Here is a 24,483-nt window from a genome sequence, read left to right as displayed (position 1 = left end):
CCAGCCTCCCTCAGCATCAGCCTCCCTCTCCCAGCCTCCCCAGCATCAGCCTCCGCCAGCATCAGCCTCTCTCCTTCCAGCCTCCTCCAGCATCAGCCTCCCTCTCCCAGCCTTCCCCAGGATCAGCCTCTCTCCTCCCAGCCTCCGTCCTCCCAGCCTTCCCCAGCATCAGCTTTCCCCTCCCAGCCTCCCTCAGCATCAGCCTTCCCCAGCATCAGCCTCTCTCCTCCCAGCCTCAGCCTCTCTCCTTCCAGCCTCCCCCAGCATCAGCCTCTCTCCTTCCAGCTTCCCTCAGCATCAGCCTCCCCTTCCCAGCCTTCCCCAGGATCAGCCTCTCTCCTCCCAGCCTCCTTCCTCCCAGCCTCCCTCAGCATCAGCCTTCTGCTCCCAGTCTCCCCCAGCATCAGCCTCCCCATGCATCAGCCTCCACCAGCATCAGCCTCTCTCCTTCCAGCCTCCCCCAGCATCAGCCTCCCCTTCCCAGCCTTCCCCAGGATCAGCCTCTCTCCTCCCAGCCTCCTTCCTCCCAGCCTCCCTCTCCCAGCCTCCCTCAGCATCAGCCTTCCGCTCCCAGTCTCCCCCAGCATCAGCCTCCCCAAGCATCAGCCTCCACCAGCATCAGCCTCTCTCCTTCCAGCCTCCCCCAGCATCAGCCTCTCTCCTTCCAGCCTCCCTCAGCATCAGCCTCCCGTTCCCAGTCTTCCCCAGGATCAGCCTCTCTCCTTCCAGCCTCCCCCAGCATCAGCCTCCCCATGCATCAGCCTCTCTCCTTCCAGCCTCTCTCCTTCCAGCCTCCCCCAGCATCAGCCTCCCCTTCCCAGCCTTCCCCAGGATCAGCCTCTCTCCTCCCAGCCTCCTTCCTCCCAGCCTCCCTCTCCCAGCCTCAGCCTTCCGCTCCCAGCCTCCCCAAGCATCAGCCTCCACCAGCATCAGCCTCCCTCGTCCCAGCCTCCCCCTCCCAGCCTCCCCCACCATCAGCCTCTCTCCTCCCAGCCTTCCCCATGATCAGCCTCTCTGCTCCCAGCCTCCTCCAGCACGCCGTGCTCCTCTGCCGACACTCACACACCCGATCGCATCCACTCACACACACCCGATCGCATCCACTCACACACACCCGATCGCATCCACTCACACACACCCGATCGCATCCACTCACACACACCCGATCGCATCCACTCACACACACCCGATCGCATACACTCACACACACAGACACTGACGATATCGCACATACGCGCTTATACTCACAACATCCGGGGATATCACATGCTTCTGGCCATGTGATCCTCCGGCAGGTCCTGGAAGATCACAACAGCACAGTATCGAGGCCGAGAAGCAAGCGATATCCCAGGATGTTGTGAGTATGTGGATGCGATGTGATGTGTGTGTGTGAGTGAGTGTGATCTGATTTGTGTGTGTGTATGTGTGTGCTGTTATGTGTCTGTATTTTCCGGCGCTGCAGGACCTTGATGTGTGGATGCGATGTGATGTGTGTGTGATGTGTGTGTGAGGTGTGTGTGAGAGTGAGTGTGAGCCGGTGTACACTGTTAACTATGATACACATCGGGTAACTAAGGGACCTTAGTTACCCGATGTGTATAATGGTTACCAGCTTTCACGGCCTCCGTGAAGATCCCAGCATCGCAAGGTTATGTGTGGCGCTGCTGGGATCCTGACGGAGCCGGTGTAGAAGCAAGCGATATCCCAGCATGTTGTGATGTGTGAGGTGTGTGTGAGAGTGAGTGTGAGAGTGAGTGTGATCTGATGTGTGTGTGTGTACTCACCTGGGAATCGGGGCTCCGTGTCAGTTGGGCAAGAGCGAGCGTGGATTGCGTGAGGGGGGCGGGGCCTGCAGAGAGCCGGGGCGAGAGGCCAATCCGTGTGGGGGGGCGGGGCCATGGCGAGCCCAGCGGCCAATCAGCTTTGTGTCACCGTAAGGACACAATTTCGGAGCATGACAGACAGACAGATAGACAGACAGACAGACAGACAGACAGACAGACAGAATAAGGCAATTATATATATAGATACAGTGGAACCTCGCTTAACGAGTAACCCAGTTAACGAGAATTTACATCCGATTGCATGCTTCTATTACTTTCTTGGACTTTTTGTTCGAGAATGGCTTATGAATTGCTCAAAAGTAAAAACATTTTTTTTAAATACTTACTTTTCGGCTCATTTTACCCTTCTAACATTCACATCAGTTTTCCACATAAAAATACTAAAATCAGTCACAAATAAAATATGGTGGTTTGCCGTACAAGGAAAAAACTGAAAATGTATAAATACGAGCTTTATTTAAAATACATTGCACTGAGGAAATAATATTCACCTCCATCGGATATTGTACAGATACATAGATACTACACATAGCTTGTACAGAGGTGAAGAACGATGAAACATGGTATACATGAATGTGAGCTGTTCATTTACAAATATACGGTACCGATGTAGCTCGATTTTCCACTAGATCACTTTTCCATGAGTCTTCCCGTTGGTGGAGACCATGTTTTATAATGTAATTCTCTTACCATTTAAAGGGACTTATATAATTGCTCATCCAGGTCCTCCTGGTTCATGAATAGAATATAACAAGGACTATTGTGCTATTTATCCAAGAACAGTAGGGTGAGATGAAAGTCACAGCAAAGAAAATATATGTTCTCTATCGGGTACGAGGGAAGCGAAGTGACAACCATCTCTGAAATTTCTGCAATTAGTGGTTGTCAGACGAGTTCCTAAGCCATGTATTAATATAAGCAGCTACCTGTCACTGCCATTTAGGTAAATTTATCGACAACCAAATATTGTACTTTGAGAGTTACATTAATATTGTATTTCTAAATATTGTCATATACGCTTTATAGTGTATAGTTCTGTATATCATAAGTATACGGATATCATTTGCACTGATACCGATTTATCGAATGGCTTGTTCCACATTCCGTCTGTAATAGTTGTATATATTGCATGAATATCTTCGTAGACAATAACAAGGCAATAGTCTACATTGTTCTGTATATAGCAAGGCAATGGTCTACATTGTTGTGTATTGCAAGGCAATGGTCTACATTGTTATTATTGTATATATAACAAGGCAATGGTCTACATTGTTATTATTGTATATATAACAAGGCAATGGTCTACATTGTTATTATTGTATATATAACAAGGCAATGGTCTACATTGTTATTATTGTATATATAACAAGGCAATGGTCTACATTGTTATTATTGTATATATAACAAGGCAATGGTCTACATTGGTGTCATTGTAGTATATAACAAGGCAATGGTCTACATTGGTGTCATTGTAGTATATAACAAGGCAATGGTCTACATTGGTGTCATTGTAGTATATAACAAGGCAATGGTCTACATTGGTGTCATTGTAGTATATAACAAGGCAATGGTCTACATTGGTGTCATTGTAGTATATAACAAGGCAATGGTCTACATTGGTGTCATGTAGTATATAACAAGGCCATGGTCTACATTGGTGTCATTGTAGTATATAACAAGGCAATGGTCTACATTGTTGTCATTGTTCTCGAGTATACAGTATATGTGTGAGATACATAGTCTCCCCATATCTGAGGTTATGTCGTTGCTCATCATGGGAGTTGAGCACCTTATTGTAAGAGTTGGTGCATGAGGTTTTCCCGACTCCTCGTGATACAAGACGTAGTATACACTGGCGATGGCGTCTAGGCCTTCTGAAAGTTGTCAAATTGCCTCTTTGAAGGTGTCCATTTTTGGGGGTAGTAATGCAATCTCCAATTTCTGTGTATCCTCTTTTGTCCAATTCTTTTTTAGCCTCCTGAAGAAACAAAGAGCATCATGCATAAGTGATGATCTGTTCTAAAGCACAGTATTGTGCCTATAACTTATTCCATTACCTGGGGGTACACAGCGACTATGGCCTCAATACAGGTCACATGACCAAAAATTGCCGTATATCATAGCATAATGCAAGAAAGTGGTGTTACATTGCGTACTGCGACCAAGACAAGCAAGTTGCAAAAAAATTGGAGCCAGTTGGATTTTTTCGAGACTTGCTTCTGGTAGATTGCAGGTTGCGATGTGGCTTTATTCACTTGCATTATGAATGTGATATATTAGCGGCATACAGTGATTTTTGGCTGTGCGACCTGGGTCACAGCCAAAGTTGGCCGCTAGCCCCAACCTTACTTCTTCTCTCTATGGTGGAAGCTGAAATGTCTTGGACATTTCTACAAGACAAGACATCAAGTGGTCCTGTTTGTTAGGAACTGACCACTCACAGTGGGAGCAGACAAAGAAGGGCCCAGGGGCGGACATATCATTGGTGCAGCCTGTGCAGCCGCACAAGAGCCCAAGAGGCTCTTTCCCTCAACACCCAGCTTTCCCATGCTCTGCTCTACATATTTCCCTCAGCACCCAGCTTTCCCATGCTATCATGGTGCTCAGGGAAAGATGTATAGCAGAGCATGGGGAAGTTGGGGAAGTTGGGGTTGCTGAGGACCAGATGGATATCAGAACATAGGAAAGCTGGGTGCTGATAGAAAGAGGAATTTCAGATCATGGGAAACCTGGGTGCTGAGGGAAAGAGCCAAGTATCAGCCACACTATCCTTTGCCAAAAAAGTTAGCATCAGTATACTGTACCCCGAGAGTCGGTGTACGGTTGGGGGGGGAGGGCCAGGTCAAGAGGGAGGGGCCCAGGTCAAAACTTTGCACTGGGGTCCATCAAACTCTAGTTACGCCACTGCATATTATACATGTCCAGAAGCAATTACCAGTGATGATTATCTTATTCCTCAGAAGACTTTCTAAAAATAAGAAGTTCCCCCCTATTACAGTGGCTATCCCTTACAAAGTCCCCCCCATAGACCACTCACCTGTCTTCCACTTCTTGGATGGTGTCATTCAGGGGCTGATTGCGGGTCTCGGTCAGCAGACAAATAGCAGCAATTCCGGATAAAATAGGAGCCGTGCCAAATATGACAGCTGGCAGAATTGGGATGTGATCACCAATTAAATGTATCACTGGTGCCACCACCGACCCAACTCTGGCGTTCATGTCTGAGAATCCCATACCGGTCTGCCTGGAACGAATAGAGAACATAAAACATCTGATGATGGCAGAGATAGGATGTCCATTATTTAACAAAACTATTTGAAATCCATCACAGCTTCCTCTCCTGTTTCTGATGGCTTTTTTGCTCCCCCCTTGAAATTGAATGAAGGAATGAAGGTTGTAGACTGATACTTTTTATTATTTAAAGTTAACCACTAACATATATAAAAATGTGTTTTTCCAGGTCAAAGGCGTCCATAGACTTTAATATATTACATTTCAAATGTTGGTAGCCAAAAATCTCAAAGATGGGGTCCCACGTTACAAATCTATTGAGTAATTGGAAATAATGAGCCACCACCCAATAAACAAATCGATTGGTTGAAGCTGAGAATGGACCCCATAAAATCACAGGGGTAGATTCACTCTCGTATTAAAGGCATCGCTGTGGGGTGGTGCGGGGGCAATGGCTTCACTATTGGGTGTTACAAGTCCCCTCTGCCTTCTAAGAAAACGCCAATATTATACATGGCACATAGTGGACTCCTATTTTTCTATAGTCTCTCATGTGATAGTTGCGATACTTACCTTATCTCAGTAGGGAAGAGTTCTCCAGAATACAGATAGGCACACATAAATGCTGAAGCACAGAAGCCTTTTCCCAAGGCGGCCAGCGCTGTCCTCAGAACGCGCATATCTGCAATTCCAACATTGGAGTCAGAACCTGATACCATCTCATAATAAACTAAAATCTTCAATTTCTTTCCAAAAAAGCCAAATTTGTCTAGGAATACATGGCAATGGTGGTTGCACAACAGCAGATCTTAAACAAGTCTTTAAATTTTAGAGCATGCAACATGAATTGAAGTCGATGGTATTAAAGCAGCAAGTGACAGTGTTGGATTTTTTTTTTACAAGTGTCGCAACTTAACTCTATTGATGATCATTAGAAAAGCCGTTCAACGTGAATATCACTTTGTACTAAGAAAACACTGAAGCTAGATGGAGGTATAGCTTCAGTGCGCAGTTAGCAGACTAACCACTGGAGGGCAATAGAGAAGTCAGCAAGCCGGGTCTGCAACAGGAGGTCTCGTCAATAGTACATGAGAAAGCAGGACGCAGTCAGGTGATGCCAGGGGTCAGAAACCAGGAGGTCACGTAAAACAGCAGAAGGGAGAGACGAAGCTGATGTCAAGAATGAAGATACAGGTCAGAAGCCGGGAAGTCCAAGTAACGTACAAGGGAGGAGGAGTCACGGGTCGAGAATGAGGTAAGATAGACAGGACTCGGGGAAAACAACAGACAGGACCGGGGAATTAGGGAACGGAACGGACAAACAGAGAGGATGACATGGGTCAGGACAAGGTAGCAGGGAGCAGGACAGATCAAGGAAAACTCATGGGAGCCAGGCAAGCAGAAACTATTACTGGCAATGTTCTGGAGGAGCAGTGCCAGGATATAGTGGCCTTCCCACTGGAACAAGGCAGAATGGAATTAATCTCTCCCATGACCTGTAACCCTAGGATAGAATACAAGCAAAGGCTCAGCAGTGGCAAAGCCAGACATAAATCATGATAGTGAAAATGTGCATATGGACATGAATGGGAAAGCATAACACTTTGCTATATATAGATTAAGCAGAATTAAGATTGGAAATTGATTCTAAAATTCAACTTACCTATTGGTACAAAGATATTTGCGATAATCATTGCCCCAGCAAGAATAAGAAATGTGCCCTGCGTCACCCGTCTCCCAATAAAGCTCATTGTCAAAGCTGCCACAAACTTGGCCGGGACATCAATGGCACCGAAACAAAACTGCACCAGGTAGACACTAATTCCAAATTTTTGCAAGTCCATAGCTAACCCATAGTAAGCAAAACTTGTTGAAAACCTAAATAAATAAAAAAAAAAAAACAACAAAAAAAAATATTTTTAGAGGACAAAAAAGGTTCATCATAATCATGAAATTTGGAAAATACATTGTGATTCCCACGGGTGACTGGAACTGATACAAACGTTGACCACCACAGTGCTGCAAAAGATGTTGTCACATTGCAGGGTGAATCGAATGGACAGACATCAGGAACAGAAGGAAGCCAGATAGTGGAATCGTACTTTTTTTTGACCCAGACTCCAAATAATTGAAAGACGATAACAACAAACTCACCAGACCATCATTAGGCATCCTGTGATGCGTCTCATCCCCGGGGTTCGGATAAGGTCCAGTATGGTGTGAGAGGACTTTCTGTTGGAAATTTCTGTTTGCATCTCGGCAATCACCTCCTGTAGGTAGAAAATGAGGGGTAATATTGTTAGGTCCAGGTGGTGGATCCACTGGACCGTGCACCCCACCGGAGGCCTGGATGCACGGTAGCCGGAGCACTAACGGGGCAGGGACAGCATCCCACAGGGAACGGGTAGAGCAAAGTCACTGGGGTCACAGAATTCCTTCAGACAATGCAGGATACTGGTACAGGTGCCGGGTAGTAATGACAGGCAGTAGTACAGGACATGGCACAAGGGGACCTGAGCACCTAGCTCAGAAGACAAGGCTTCAAGACACGTTGATCAGGCGCCGCCCACATGGAAAGGCCAGTCTTATATACCAAGCACAGCCTCATGTCATTTCCTGCTGCAGGTGTGCTGGGCCTATAAGACCAGGAGAGTGGGCACGGCCCGGTCCTATACAGAAACATGTGGCTCAGGGTACGCTCACACGAGCGTATAACTCGCATGAGTATCGGACCGCATCACTCGGTGCGGCCGCACACTCTCCGGACAGGAGCATGTCAGCCGCATAGAAATACATGCAGCTGACCCGCTCCTGTCAGCAGAGAAGCTAGGCGCGCCGGGTGATGCGGTCCGATACTCATGCGAGTTATACGCTTGTGTGAGCGTACCCTAAGACTCAGAGTCAGACTCATGACACCAGGAGCAGGACGCAGGAGAGCACGAGCGGGAGCGGTGGCCGCGACCGGTGGACATGTGGACTGGATCAGTGGGTAAGGAGCGGTGCCGGGATGGTGTGACCGGATCAGTGCGTAAGGAGCGGTGCTGGGACACCGGGAGCGTGACAAATATTATTCACTCTCTGTACCTAATGCACAATTGTATTTCTTGAAATTTGAATGTTTCTTACCTCTTTAGTCATTTTCAGACCTTCCTCGTTTTTGCCGTTCAATTTTGCCACACGACGCAGATTGGTTAGGGCTTGGTCCGTCTTCTTATTTAAAATAAGCCATCGGCCAGACTCCTGTAAGAACCTGCGTCCACAGACAAAGTCTATTAGATGGATCTCATTATTCCAAAATATACAAAGCACTACCACATATTCCATTATATTGTGCGGTGGACACTTCAATGCTCCTACAATAATCTCATTCTAACTAATAATAGTTAGGTACTCGCTCAACTAAATGTCTCCTATAAAACATACCTAACTATTCGTACTCGCTATACTCATAACAAGTACTGTCTAATACTCGCGTATTCGTTCCGAATAGCGTGTGCAATGTAAGTCAATGTGGAAAAACTCACAAAGTAACGAGTAACCAGAGTGCCGTATTATTCGTGTGTTTAGCGAATAGTGCGGAATTCAAGTTACTCCTTACTTTGTGAGTTTTTCCTCATTGACTTGCATGGCACACACTATTCGGAACGAATACGCGAGTATTAGACAGTGCTCGTTATGACTATAGCGAGTATGAATAGTTAGGTACTCGCTCACCACTAGTAATAAGATAATGGCATGACATCCTAAATATGGCTATAAATATAATAATTCATCTATTTTGAGCTGCAAATAGTGTTCCAAGTGGTCATCTGACAAAAAAAAATGTTTTTCCATGTCTGATATATATATATAAGTATAAAAAAGACCAACATCCAAAAAGGTAGTAAGCGTAACTTATGTTTAAAGGCATAAAAAAATACCAAAAAAATAATAAAACACATGGAGCTTGCTGTGACAACTGTTCTTAATTAGGCCAGACTTATGGGTCCTTTGTTTGTTAAATCAAGGGAAGTTAGTCATTGTCTCTTTTGCAAAACTGATCAGAGCCGTATTGTCTGTAACTGTGTATTCCCTCAGCTCTTTTGACAAGATAATTCACAGGAAACTTATGCAGTCAGATTGTACTAGCGACAACTGAGAAAGCAGCCATCTCCACCAATCCTGTAAGAGAGCTGAGTGGTATAAAAGGGCCCTGCTTCCAGAGAGGATTCTACATAATCTCGGCCGGGGAACTTCGGTTCCAGCTGAGGAAACACAGAACTGCTTCCCTTTGGATATTCTACAGGATTTCAGCCAAGGAGCTGCGGTTCCAGCTGAAGGAACACAGAACTGCTTCCCTTTGGATATTCTACAGGATTTCAGCCAAGGAGCTGCGGTTCCAGCTGAAGGAACACAGAACTGCTTCCCTTTGGATATTCTATAGGATTTCAGCTGAGGTGCTATGGATCCAGCTGAAGGAACAGAGAACCGCTTCACTGTTCAACTATGAGCCAACAAATTCACTTGGAGAATCAAGGTTGGGACTACTAGGCTGCCTGGCTACATATCTTGTTGTGCTCGGTCAGCTTCCTAAGCTTGCCACTATCTCTTCTCAGTGGGTGCCCACCAAAAACGGGGTCCTGCTGAACTGGAAGCCTTGAAGCCATGAAGATGCTAATCCCTTGTGGTCTAGAGGAAGCGTGAGACTCTGTCGCTTGTACCATCTAGTCTTTTGCCCATGGGGAAGCAGTGTGGATGTTCAGGGGAGGAGTGAGGGTGTTCAGTGGGATTAGCCCTGGTCCATACAGGTCTTTCTGAATCCAGCCAGGCCAGTGGACGAGAGCACCCACTGACCCTCATGTCTCCACATTTGCTATGATATATTAGTTTGAAGACAACTCTCTCCATCCTGTGTCCCCGCACACTATCAGGCATTGGGTATTGCATAGAAAAGAGGATAACCTCAAGTATCACTTTGTCTTTCTTAATGTCAACAGATAAGAACTTGGGTCAACCCATGAAGGAATAATGTAAGGAGATCATCTAAGCAGAGAAAAGGGGGATTATGTAGAAAATCTAAAGTACTTACCATGAATATAAGAAGAAAAGGTAGAACGGGGCAGTAACAGAAAACTGCAGCCAGCGCCAGTCACGAATTGCATATGCCAGTCCTGAAAGCACCATCTGGCCAGAAGTGAAGACGTAACCGATGAAGGTTCCTGCTAGCGTGCGCCCTTTAACTGGCATCCACTCCAACACTGTCAAAATAACAGGAATCCTTAAAATTGGTTTACCTGCCTTTATTTATAGTCTTGTGTATTGTTTCTTATGATCATTACATCTCTTCTACTCACTTTGCCTATTTTCTCTTCTTTACTTACAAATGTTTTATGATTTATATTATTAGGGTTCACTCACACGAGCGTATAAATCGGATAAGCGCAAAAATAGGGATTGCACTAGGACCAATGTTATTCCATGAGGCAGTGCCGATCAGTGATTTATTTCCCATCTGTACTCGGCCTCAGGAAAAAATTGTAGCATGTGGTGAGTGGACGCGTAAACTGGAGGAGACTCAACTTTTCAAGTCTATGGTTGCGAGAAAAAAATTGGATGCCACACGGACCATCCTAGTGACATTCGTTTTTTACGTATACCTCCAACACCCAACACCTCTGCTATTTTCTGTACCGACAGCAGGAGCAGGCAGCCGGAAATGCTCAGTTCCGGAGCTACACTGTCAACTGATAGCGGTAACAGCTGGATACTACACATCCTCCTCCTATTGATTTGAATGGGAGGAGGAAGTACAGCACCCTATCAGAAGACGGAGCAGCTCCGGAACTGAGCATTTCCAGCCGCCTACTACTGCTGCCGGCAATGAGAACAACTGATCAGCGAGATCAGACCCAGTCGATTAGACATTGATGACCTATCCAAACGATGGGCCATCAATGTAAAAGTAGTGGACAACCTTTTTAACATTATGATCCATCAATATAGTATTGTGATGGGCAGTGTCAGACTGGCTACCAGAGAAGCCGCCAGTAATTCCAGCCTGGCTGCGGTTACGTGCATTGAACTCCGGAACTCTCACCTGAACTCTGGAGTTCAGTCTGGACTGAACTAAGGGGTACTTTGCACTCTACGACATCGCAAGCCGATGCTTGCAATGCCGAGTGCGATAGTCCCCGCCCCCGTCACAGCTGCAATATCTTGTGATCGCTGCCGTAGCAAACATTATCGCTACGGCAGCTTCACATGCACTTACCTGCCCTGCAACGTCGCTCTGGCCGGCGAACCGCCTCCTTACTAAGGGGGCGGGTCGTGCGGCATCACAGCGACGTCACACGGCAGGCGGCCAATAGAAGCGGAGGGGCAGGGATGAGCGGGACGTAAACATCCCGCCCACCTCCTTCCTTCCACATAGCCGGCGTGAGCCGCGGTGATACAGGTAAGCTGATGTTCCTCGCTCCTGCAGCTTCACACACAGTGATGTGTGCTGCCGCAAGGGAACGAGGAACAACATCGTACCGTCGCTGCAGCGGTATTATGAAAATGTCGGACACTACACCGATGATACGATAACGACGCTTTTGCGCTCGTTAATCGTATCAGAAAGGATTTGCACACTACGATATCGACAGCGACGCCGGATGTGCGTCACTTTCGATTTGACCCCACCGACATCGCACCCAGGGCTGTGGAGTCGGAGTCGGAGTCGTGGAGTCGGAGTCGGAGTCGGAGCTCATTTTGGTGGAGTCGGAGTCGGAGTCGGTATAAAATGCACCGACTCCGACTCCTAAAATATATAATAAATTGGGGACAGGAGTGCAATGCAGAATGTGCTGAATATTTTACTAAATAATAACATTTAGTATAATGCTTATATTTAAGTGAAAAATTTATTGTAGTACAATGTGAACATCAGACATTTAATTGTTTTTATGATACAATAATCAAGATATTTGGATAGAACATAAAATATTTATTGGAATACAACTTTAGAACACAAAAAACTAATAAATTATAAATATGTAATATATATACACACAGTGTATATACACACACAAGATATATATGTAATCTACTGTATATTACATAGTGTATTACATATTTACAATTTATTACAGTTTTTTGTGTTCTAAAGTTGTATTCCAATAAATATATTTTATGTTCTATCCAAATATCTTGATTATCGTATCATAAAAATTATTAAATGTCTGATGTTCACATACACATATTCATGTACTACAATACATTTTTCACCTAACTAAGCAATATATGTAGGAGTCGGAGCCGGAGTCGGAGTCGGAGCCGGAGTCGGAGTCGGAGCCGGAGTCGGAGTCGGTGCAAGAGAATTTGAGGAGTCGGAGTCGGAGTCGGAGTCGAAGGTTTGGCTTACCGACTCCACAGCCCTGATCGCACCTGCGATATCGTAGTGTGCAAAGTACCCCTAAGGGTTTGCAGGACTGAACCGCGAGCGCCAACCTATTCCCCGACGATTGCGGTTCAGTTCATGACAGCTGCGGACAGGTTGCGCTGCACTCCGGAGCTCATGTGAGAGCTCCGGAGTTCAATGTAGGTAACCGCAGCCAGGACTGGTATTACTGGCAGTTTCTCCGGTAGCCAGTCTGACACTGGTGATGGCATCTTTGTGATAGGTGAAAAGTACTATAGATGATCCATAGTAATGGAGTAATGGTAAATGAGCTCTGGTAATAATATAGTATCTATAGTAGTGGTATAAAGAAGGCATGTGATCTATGATTTATTTGATAGTAGAGAGCTATAGATATGTTATATGACCAGTTGCAAGAAGGTCTAGTCTATCTGCCCGTCTCTACTATTTGTGTATGAGCCGTGAAAAATAAAGCTTGCAAAATTCTTTATATACTTGATCCATGACTGGTGATACCCCAAGTAGAAAAATGTTTGTCAAACCCTCCATAGTATATATCACTTACTTAAGCACAATGTGTTGAGTAAGACACTGGAGAAGGTCATGCCGCTGATGAGTCTGAAGAACACGTAGCATGGGAAGTTGGGCAGGAAGGCAACAAGTGACCCCGCTACTGACATTTGCATATATGACCAGATGAGGATTGTTCTTCGTCCAAATCTAAAAAATAAAGTGAAAACTGTACGTAAAGTCAAACTGTAACAACCTAAAGCACGAGGCTTGTTGGTGGACACTAATCTGAGTCAGTAATGTCTAAGCCTTTTGGTTGGTGTCTTCATTTGTACGGTAAAGTCATGACTTCAGAGATATTTTTTAGTTTTCGATGACATTATACTGTACTGGTAATTTCCTTTGCATTGCAAAATAGACTTCAACATTTAAAAAAAAAATGAAATGTACCTGTCTGAAAGTCCTCCAAAAATAGCTCCTCCTAGTAGGACCCCCACCATGTACACCGACTGCGCCATCTGCCTCATGGGGCGCAGGTCACATACCAAATTCCACTGTAAAAAAAAAAAAAGTAAGAATAACAGGGATAATATTTTTGACCTTTACCTGCTACCACTACCATGCTCGGGTGCTGGGGACTCGTAACGAGCAGCTGGATACTCTGATGGGCGCAACTTCTGTACCCGTGTATAATGGAAGTTAGTGGGGGACTCAAGCTTTTTTCCAGAAGATTTCCCAGAAAAATGTTTGAGTTTCCCATGGACTTCCATTATACTTGGGTACTCAAGTCGCGTCCATCAGAGCATCCACTTGTTGTTACAAGTACCGAGCACTTGAGCAATGCTTGTTACTTGATCAAGCTCCAGGGTGCTCGGGTATTCGCGCATATGTAATTCATGAAACAACGACTACAGCGCACAGGCTTACTTCACCGCTTGTGTACAGGCACCCCAGGGAAAGCCAGTCACAGTGTTTAAATGACTCCCCCAGGGATAAAACAACGTTCTTGGTTGTAGTGTGACCTAAGACAAAAAGCCGCCCTCTCTCCTGATGGAAATGCTCTGTTTATGGCTGGCTATATGTGGTCGGAGACCCGAACAGGCCAATCATTGACATTCCATAATGCTAGTTACTCGCGTTGAGCTTGTCCAAGAGTCTGACCAGGTCAAATCGTGTAACGAGCATTTTAGTGCTTGGCCATCGCTGCGAGCACCCGAGCATGGTAGTGCCCGCTCATCACTAGTTACGAGTACCGAGTACCCGAGCATGGTAGTGCCTGCTCATCACTAGTTACGAGTACGGAGCACCCGAGCATGGTAGTGCCTGCTCATCACTAGTTACGAGTACGGAGCACCCGAGCATGGTAGTGCCTGCTCATCACTAGTTACGAGTACCGAGTACCCGAGCATGGTAGTGCCCGCTCATCACTAGTTACGAGTACCGAGTACCCGAGCATGGTAGTGCCTGCTCATCACTAGTTACGAGTACCGAGTACCCGAGCATGGTAGTGCCCGCTCATCACTAGTTACGAGTACGGAGCACCCGAGCATGATAGTGCCTGCTCATCACTAGTTACGAGTACCGAGCACCCAAGCATGGTAGTGCTCACTCATCACTAGTTACGAGTACCGAGCACCCGAGCATGGTAGTGCTCACTCATCACTAGTTACGAGTACCGAGCACCCAAGCATGGTAGTGCTCACTCATCACTAGTTACGAGTACCGAGCACCCAAGCATGGTAGTGCTCACTCATCACTAGTTACGAGTACTGAGCACCAGAGCATGGCAGTGCTCGCTCATCACTAGCTACGAGTACTGAACACCCGAGCATGGTAGTGCCCGCTCATCACTAGTTACCAGTACTGAGCACCCGAGCATGGTAGTGCTCACTCATCACTAGTTACGAGTACCGAGCACCCGAGCATGGTAGTGCCTGCTCATCACTAGTTACCAGTACCGAGCACCCGAGCATGGTAGTGCCCACTCATCACTAGTTACGAGTACTGAGCACCGGAGCATGGTAGTGCTCGCTCATCACTAGTTACGAGTACCGAGCACCCAAGCATGGTAGTGCTCACTCATCACTAGTTACGAGTACTGAGCACCAGAGCATGGCAGTGCTCGCTCATCACTAGCTACGAGTACTGAACACCCGAGCATGGTAGTGCTCACTCATGACTAGTTACGAGTACCAAGCACCCGAGCATGGTAGTGCTCGCTCATCACTAGTTACGAGTACTGAGCACCCGAGCATGGTAGTGCTCGCTCATCACTAGTTACGAGTACTGAGCACCAGAGAATGGCAGTGCTCGCTCATCACTAGTTACGAGTACTGAGCACCAGAGCATGGTAGTGCTCGCTCATCACTAGTTACGAGTACTGAGCACCAGAGAATGGCAGTGCTCGCTCATCACTAGCTACGAGTACCAAACACCCGAGCATGGTAGTGCTCACTCATCACTAGTTACGAGCCCCGAGCATGGTAGTGCTGACTCATGACTAGTTAAGAGTACCGAGCACCCGAGCATGGTAGTGCTCACTCATGACTAGTTAAGAGTACTGAGCACTCGAGCATGGTAGTGCCCGCTCATCACTAGTTACGAGTACTGAGCACCCGAGCATGGTAGTGCTCACTTATCACTAGTTACGAGTACTGAGCACCCGAGCATGGTAGTGCTCACTTATCACTAGTTATGAGTACTGAGCACCCGAGCATGGTAGTGCCCACTCATCACTAGTTACGAGTACTGAGCACCCGAGCATGGTAGTGCCCACTCATCACTAGTTACGAGTACTGAGCACCCGAGCATGGTAGTGCTCACTTATCACTAGTTATGAGTACTGAGCACCCGAGCATGGTAGTGCTCACTTATCACTAGTTATGAGTACTGAGCACCTGCGCATGGTAGTGCCCGCTCATCACTAGTTACGAGTACCAAACACCCGAGCATGGTAGTGCTCACTCATCACTAGTTACGAGCCCCGAGCATGGTAGTGCTGACTCATGACTAGTTAAGAGTACCGAGCACCCGAGCATGGTAGTGCTCACTCATGACTAGTTAAGAGTACCGAGCACCCGAGCATGGTAGTGCTAGCTTATCACTAGTTACGAGCCCTGAGCACCCGAGCATGGTAGTGCCCGCTCATCACTAGTTATGAGTACTGAGCAACCGAGCATGGTAGTGCTCACTCATCACTAGTTACGAGTACTGAGCACCCGAGCATGGTAGTGCCCGCTCATCACTAGTTACGAGTACTGAGCACCCGAGCATGGTAGTGCCCTCTCATCACTAGTTACGAGTACCGAGTACCCGAGCATGGTAGTGCCTGCTCATCACTAGTTACGAGTACCGAGTACCCGAGCATGGTAGTGCCCGCTCATCACTAGTTACGAGTACGGAGCACCCGAGCATGATAGTGCCTGCTCATCACTAGTTACGAGTACCGAGCACCCAAGCATGGTAGTGCTCACTCATCACTAGTTACGAGTACTGAGCACCAGAGCATGGCAGTGCTCGCTCATCACTAGCTACGAGTACTGAACACCCGAGCATGGTAGTGCCCACTCATCACTAGTTACGAGTACCGAGCACCCGAGCATGGTAGTGCCTGCTCATCACTAGTTACCAGTACCGAGCACCCGAGCATGGTAGTGCCCACTCATCACTAGTTACGAGTACTGAGCACCGGAGCATGGTAGTGCTCGCTCATCACTAGTTACGAGTACCGAGCACCCAAGCATGGTAGTGCTCACTCATCACTAGTTACGAGTACTGAGCACCAGAGCATGGCAGTGCTCGCTCATCACTAGCTACGAGTACTGAACACCCGAGCATGGTAGTGCTCACTCATGACTAGTTACGAGTACCAAGCACCCGAGCATGGTAGTGCCCGTTCATCACTAGTTACGAGTACTGAGCACCCGAGCATGGTAGTGCTCGCTCATCACTAGTTACGAGTACTGAGCACCAGAGAATGGCAGTGCTCGCTCATCACTAGCTACGAGTACCAAACACCCGAGCATGGTAGTGCTCACTCATCACTAGTTACGAGCCCCGAGCATGGTAGTGCTGACTCATGACTAGTTAAGAGTACCGAGCACCCGAGCATGGTAGTGCTCACTCATGACTAGTTAAGAGTACTGAGCACTCGAGCATGGTAGTGCCCGCTCATCACTAGTTACGAGTACTGAGCACCCGAGCATGGTAGTGCTCACTTATCACTAGTTACGAGTACTGAGCACCCGAGCATGGTAGTGCTCACTTATCACTAGTTATGAGTACTGAGCACCCGAGCATGGTAGTGCCCACTCATCACTAGTTACGAGTACTGAGCACCCGAGCATGGTAGTGCCCACTCATCACTAGTTACGAGTACTGAGCACCCGAGCATGGTAGTGCTCACTTATCACTAGTTATGAGTACTGAGCACCCGAGCATGGTAGTGCTCACTTATCACTAGTTATGAGTACTGAGCACCTGCGCATGGTAGTGCCCGCTCATCACTAGTTGCGAGTACCAAACACCCGAGCATGGTAGTGCTCACTCATCACTAGTTACGAGCCCCGAGCATGGTAGTGCTGACTCATGACTAGTTAAGAGTACCGAGCACCCGAGCATGGTAGTGCTCACTCATGACTAGTTAAGAGTACCGAGCACCCGAGCATGGTAGTGCTAGCTTATCACTAGTTACGAGCCCTGAGCACCCGAGCATGGTAGTGCCCGCTCATCACTAGTTATGAGTACTGAGCAACCGAGCATGGTAGTGCTCACTCATCACTAGTTACGAGTACTGAGCACCCGAGCATGGTAGTGCCCGCTCATCACTAGTTACGAGTACTGAGCACCCGAGCATGGTAGTGCCCTCTCATCACTAGTTACGAGTACCGAGTACCCGAGCATGGTAGTGCCTGCTCATCACTAGTTACGAGTACCGAGTACCCGAGCATGGTAGTGCCCGCTCATCACTAGTTACGAGTACGGAGCACCCGAGCATGATAGTGCCTGCTCATCACTAGTTACGAGTACCGAGCACCCAAGCATGGTAGTGCTCACTCATCACTAGTTACGAGTACTGAGCACCAGAGCATGGCAGTGCTCGCTCATCACTAGCTACGAGTACTGAACACCCGAGCATGGTAGTGCCCACTCATCACTAGTTACGAGTACCGAGCACCCGAGCATGGTAGTGCCTGCTCATCACTAGTTACCAGTACCGAGCACCCGAGCATGGTAGTGCCCACTCATCACTAGTTACGAGTACTGAGCACCGGAGCATGGTAGTGCTCGCTCATCACTAGTTACGAGTACCGAGCACCCAAGCATGGTAGTGCTCACTCATCACTAGTTACGAGTACTGAGCACCAGAGCATGGCAGTGCTCGCTCATCACTAGCTACGAGTACTGAACACCCGAGCATGGTAGTGCTCACTCATGACTAGTTACGAGTACCAAGCACCCGAGCATGGTAGTGCCCGTTCATCACTAGTTACGAGTACTGAGCACCCGAGCATGGTAGTGCTCGCTCATCACTAGTTACGAGTACTGAGCACCAGAGAATGGCAGTGCTCGCTCATCACTAGCTACGAGTACCAAACACCCGAGCATGGTAGTGCTCACTCATCACTAGTTACGAGCCCCGAGCATGGTAGTGCTGACTCATGACTAGTTAAGAGTACCGAGCACCCGAGCATGGTAGTGCTCACTCATGACTAGTTAAGAGTACTGAGCACTCGAGCATGGTAGTGCCCGCTCATCACTAGTTACGAGTACTGAGCACCCGAGCATGGTAGTGCTCACTTATCACTAGTTACGAGTACTGAGCACCCGAGCATGGTAGTGCTCACTTATCACTAGTTATGAGTACTGAGCACCCGAGCATGGTAGTGCCCACTCATCACTAGTTACGAGTACTGAGCACCCGAGCATGGTAGTGCCCACTCATCACTAGTTACGAGTACTGAGCACCCGAGCATGGTAGTGCTCACTTATCACTAGTTATGAGTACTGAGCACCCGAGCATGGTAGTGCTCACTTATCACTAGTTATGAGTACTGAGCACCTGCGCATGGTAGTGCCCGCTCATCACTAGTTGCGAGTACCAAACACCCGAGCATGGTAGTGCTCACTCATCACTAGTTACGAGCCCCGAGCATGGTAGTGCTGACTCATGACTAGTTAAGAGTACCGAGCACCCGAGCATGGTAGTGCTCACTCATGACTAGTTAAGAGTACCGAGCACCCGAGCATGGTAGTGCTAGCTTATCACTAGTTACGAGCCCTGAGCACCCGAGCATGGTAGTGCCCGCTCATCACTAGTTATGAGTACTGAGCAACCGAGCATGGTAGTGCTCACTCATCACTAGTTACGAGTACTGAGCACCCGAGCATGGTAGTGCCCGCTCATCACTAGTTACGAGTACTGAGCACCCGAGCATGGTAGTGCTCACTTATCACTAGTTATGAGTACTGAGCACCCGAGCATGGTAGTGCTCACTTATCACTAGTTACGAGTACTGAGCACCCGAGCATGTTAGTGCTCACTTATCACTAGTTATGAGTACTGAGCACCCGAGCATGGTAGTGCCCACTCATCACTAGTTACGAGTACTGAGCACCCGAGCATGGTAGTGCCCACTCATCACTATCAGAAGGAACAGGAATCCAGCATCAAGGAGAATGTGTAGAAGAATAAAAAACTTTCTTTTATTGGAATTATTCTTAAAAACAGATGTTCAATCCAGTAAGCACAGAGGCACAAGTATGGTAGCGGATTATCCAACGCGTTTCGACCAGAAGGTCTTACTCATGGCATGTGTTTTACCCCAAAATGGTCCCATATAAAGGGTGCACATTAAACGTCATTGGCAAAGCTGAGTGCTTAATTAAAACTAAAAACAGACAGGTGCATAATCCCATGCAGGGAAGATATACATAAGACAGGAATAAAAACATGTATATAAGAAACCGCAGTTGAAAAAATATGTATAAATATATATGTATATACACAGATCATGTAAAGTATTATAGAGGATTGAATTTATTCTGGAGAAATATAAATGTGAAAATGTGCAGATGTTTCAAAGACTGTTGAACTTATGAAATGGAGGAATGGTTGTTTTAAGAGTAATGCAATGTCAAGTCCTATCAAGTATTCAGACTATGCGGTACGTTAGTATCCCATCTGAAAATTCAAGGGGACTAATTGTTGAGAAATTTGCTCCCATAATTTCCTTCTCTAGCTGATTTGATAATTTAATTCTCCATGTCCATATAAATCAGGAAATCCATGCTTCCAAATAATGCTGGTAAAGTGCCGTGAAACGGCTGGAATGTTGAAAGCATGGACAAAGATCTATTTATAGAAAAATGTAGATATATATAATTGATTCAAGAACTATTGAAGTTATAGATGGAAGAATATTATTTTAAGAGTATTGTAGGATCAAGTCCTGTCGGGTGTTCAGACCGTGCGGTACTCTAGTACCTAGTCTGAAAATCCAAAAGGACTCTCTGTTGAGGAGTTTTCTCCTATGATTTCCTCCTCTAGTTGGCTTGATAACTTTTTCAATGCCCATAAAAGTTAGGGAGTCCGTGCATCTATCATGTGCGCTGACAAAGTGCCGTGAAACAGCTGAAATATTAGAAGCATTGACATCTGATTGAACATCTGTTTTTAAGAATAATTCCAATAAAAGAAAGTTTTTTATTCTTCTACACATTCTCCTTGATGCTGGATTCCTGTTCCTTCTGATGTTGCCTTCCGCCCGGGCCAGGGCGTTCCTTGCATCAGTGTGGAGTCCGGGAGTGAAGAGGGGTGAGCTGACACACATCTTCTTGTTTATACCACTCATCACTAGTTACGAGTACTGAGCACCCGAGCATGGTAGTGCTCACTTATCACTAGTTATGAGTACAGAGCACCCGAGCATGGTAGTGCTCACTTATCACTAGTTATGAGTACTGAGCACCCGAGCATGGTAGTGCTCGCTCATCACTAGTTATGAGTACTGAGCACCTGCGCATGGTAGTGCCCGCTCATCACTTGTTACGAGTTCCGGGTACCCGAGCATGGTAGTGCTCGCTCATCACTATTACCTACTTATGGTTTTGTTATCTATGATATAGATAAATGCATAGAAAAATATCTATAGTTATCAAGAAATAGGAGAGCTTGGCATTGTACTGAGATCTTCCACACCATATTTCTTCTATGCCTTTACGTTAAACAAAACATTAAAGTGTACAGTAAAAAAAAAAAAATAAAACCTAAATCTATGTACATCTGGATCTAATATAAGAGATACCTACGTATTGACCAACAACATGGACTCTTACCTCTGTGATTATAGAGGACCGTATAACACTCTTGTCATAAACCCATCCATCAACACACGGTTCTGTCTCCATCTCTGTGATATTTGCTAGAGTGCCATTAAAATGAAGTAGGCTCCATTGGGGCTCTCGAAATCTCTGGCATTTTGCTAGTTGACCTCTCTCATCTGTCGGCACAGTTACCCTTAAAAGTTCTTGATATGATAAAGCATCGGTTCCATTTAGACCGGTTTTTGGTTCACAATGGTGACCTGGGAAAGCAGCAGTAAAGTTCTGTAGGAAGTTGTGGCAGGCCACCATGCAGACTGGAAATGCCAAGAGTATACTGTGCAGTATCTGGAAGGTGCCGACACCACCGATCCGGTCAAGTAGATCTGCAAAGGCCATGTTGCCGGTCTATGTTGGGAAGCAGGAATGCAAAAACTAAACCAACAGATAAGAGATACATATAATTACATTAAAAAGAAAGGAAAGCAAAAGGAGATACCGTATGCATTATTAGTATTATTTTCAAAAATGCATGGGAATGACTGTAGCTGTAGCCATCATAACTACTATGAGCATACATAGCAGCCATAACAAAAAATTACAAAACAAATATAGGCAATGTTAATTGTAGTGCAAGAAGTAAGAGGTTTCTGCTATCGACTATTTAGTTTCTTCTGTTTATAATGTATTAACAGACAATGAGTGACACTATTATCTGTCCTGCTTTATACTGATGTCAAGGTCCTGATTACACCAATGGATCCCAAGACGCCTCTGCCACAAAAAATGGGACACTAGTACTATACAGGGGCATGTAATGATTTGTAAAACAGTTTCCATAAGGCCGGGGCCAAACGAGTGTATATCATCAGATGTGAGAGAATCGGATGCAACATGCCAGTGATACTTGGCTCAGTTTCTGCTGTAAGCGTGAGCCGAGTATCAATGTTACAAGGGTACCACAATGGAGACTGGTCCCTCCTATTTTTGGTGTTAGGAGATCACACCGCAGGGCCTCATACACACTCGCTCAAATTAATACTGCTGACTGTGCAGATTCTCCTTTATCCAGCGCTGCTAGGGTTAAGTAGATCCTCTGGTCTCCTGAACTCTGAGAGTAAGCAATAGTCAGCTGTTCTCTATTGCTAATCATTGCTAATCTATTGCTCTGCTATAAAGACTTCCCTCCTAGTCCAGGTAATCGCTGGTGATAGTTTCTGCTTTTCTTGTCTCTAGAGGGAACCTGTGAGCTGAGGACCAGGAAGCCATTCAAAGAACATTTGCTGAGCGAAAGTTGTGTTGTTGTCCCTTCCTTAGTCCTCTTTGGTTTTTTCCCTCTGGCCAATTCCTCATTATTACCTCTTGTTTGGCGTGCTTTGTATAATTGCTGTTTATTTTACCGATCGGTCTAATCCTCCCTGTGTCTTTAACTTAAAGCGGGACTAATGTCCCGCTGCCCTGCGCACTATACAGGGCTGAGTCCAGGGAGAGACACGGATAGGCATGTGATCGGCGATGGGGTGAAAGAAACATAAAGGGACATTAGGGAGTGCAGGGATCAGCCTCAGGTGAGTTTAGGAGATGACCCTTCTCCCCTTTCCCTAGCACCAGGGCCCACAGTTGTAATGTGTACCCTGTGTGTTGCATTGCCCGACGGGGGTTCCCATGTACCTGGCAGAATCCCGGTAGCCACTGCATGACAGTCAATCACTGTGATCTGATTCTCATGCAAGAATCGGATATCATCAGTGCAGTTTGATGTATCACAAGCTCCCATAGACTTGTATGGGTACGAGTGATCCCAGATCCACTGCCAATTGAAACATGCTGTGATTTTTCCTCAGTCCTTTTAGAGCCGAGAAAAAACCCGCAGATCTGACCTGCATCATTCACTAACAGATTTTCTTGCATTCACTTGTCCGATTTATAGCTAAAGTGAGTGAGCCCTTTGGGGACACGGAGCTTTAAACGGAATCTGTCAGCAGGTTTTTCCTACATCATCTTAGAGCAGCATGATGTAGGCAAAGAGATCCTGAATCCAAGGATGTATCACTTGGATTACTGGGTGCAGCTGTTCTGACCCAATCAGAATGTTTAACTTAGCCATATAGCAGAGCTGAGAGAGCTGCCCCCACCCACTCCAGGCTCTCTATAGAGAGTGTACATTGACAGTGAGGTGTCAGTCAGAGGAGGGGCATGGCGGACTGCTGTGAGAGTGACATTGTAGTCTGAGCAATGATAAGAGTCCTGCTGCTTAAACAAACATAGCAAATAAATATCAGATCTTCACAAAACAGGCAACCTGAATTCGATGTGTTAACCCTTGCATGCTGGTTTCAGATTATATAGCAAAATCCTGCAGACAGGTTATTTTTAAAGGAATCTGTCACCAGTTTTTTTCTTCCCTATCTGAGAGCAGCATAATGTAGAGACAGAGACCCTGATTCCAGCGATGTGTCACTTACTTGGCTGTTTGTTGTCATTTTGATACAAACCAATGTTTTCTCTGCTGCAGATCTAGCAGTTATACAGAGCTCATGAATATGCTGGACTACCTGCTGCATGCCAAGTAGTCTTGTAATGATAATCTACTGCTGATTAAACTGTGATTTTATGAAAACTACACTAAGCAGCCTAGTAAGTGACACATCGCACATCTAAAATTAGTTATTGGACGCTATGAATTTTAGTTACAAGATCTATTAATGACAAACCCCAGAAGCAGAGGAGTCAGCGCCCTACCTGACGCACATTTATATATTATACACAATTATCTGTCCTGCTGTATATCTTCTGGTTCCATATACTTTCTTGCCATGGGACCAGCCAATATGGCAATCAGATAAGATGGTGCCAAGTCATGGCCACTGCCGATAGTGTAAAGATATGCCTTTATGTACTCACCTAGGGGGCTGCCGACTGTTCCAGCAGGTGAGGATGTTGCGAGGCTTTGGCTGCAATTCCACAAATCATGATGGTAGCTGCTTCCCTTATATACAATTCACACCTTCAAAGGAAATCACTGTTAGTGAGGTTAATAAGTGACCCGAATTCTAAGAAACTAGGAAGTGGAACTCAAGATGGAAAGTTCATTATTATCACTTTATTATCAAAGCATCATCTGGATTAGAATATTGAATTTACAATTAAACCAGAGCTACACGGTAACTTTGGTTGGGACACGTCAAATGGTCA

At 46.2% G+C, this 24,483-nt stretch overlaps 1 protein-coding gene across 1 annotated transcript; it reads right to left on the bottom strand.

The window, feature by feature from the left end:
* Window positions 1–2,281: 2,281 nt before the first annotated feature.
* On the bottom strand, window positions 2,282–24,270 carry LOC142255206 (solute carrier family 22 member 20-like). Its single transcript, XM_075326720.1, has 11 exons — window positions 24,193–24,270; window positions 21,304–21,723; window positions 13,417–13,520; window positions 13,022–13,176; window positions 10,144–10,312; window positions 8,202–8,325; window positions 7,230–7,345; window positions 6,739–6,953; window positions 5,649–5,757; window positions 4,882–5,088; window positions 2,282–3,822 (listed from the first exon to the last, which is right to left on the bottom strand). Exons 2-11 carry the CDS (start codon window positions 21,685–21,687, stop codon window positions 3,729–3,731), a joined length of 1,677 nt encoding a protein of 558 aa, XP_075182835.1. The 5' UTR covers window positions 21,688–21,723; window positions 24,193–24,270; the 3' UTR covers window positions 2,282–3,728.
* Between the last annotated feature and the right edge of the window lie 213 nt (window positions 24,271–24,483).

Source organism: Anomaloglossus baeobatrachus, chromosome 10, assembly GCF_048569485.1.
Source record: "Anomaloglossus baeobatrachus isolate aAnoBae1 chromosome 10, aAnoBae1.hap1, whole genome shotgun sequence".
Classification (NCBI taxonomy): Eukaryota; Metazoa; Chordata; class Amphibia; order Anura; family Aromobatidae; genus Anomaloglossus; species Anomaloglossus baeobatrachus.
This window is presented reverse-complemented; position numbering and strand designations above follow the sequence as displayed.

Coding starts and splice junctions, on each gene's coding strand:
- LOC142255206 (XM_075326720.1), bottom strand. CDS start 21,687: ATGGCCTTTGCAGATCTACTTGACCGGATCGGTGGTGTCGGCACCTTC. Junction 8,326..10,143: donor CTTTTCTTCTTATATTCATG/GTAAGTACTTTA, acceptor CTGTGGACGCAG/GTTCTTACAGGAGTCTGGCC. Junction 7,346..8,201: donor GTCTGAAAATGACTAAAGAG/GTAAGAAACATT, acceptor TTCTACCTACAG/GAGGTGATTGCCGAGATGCA.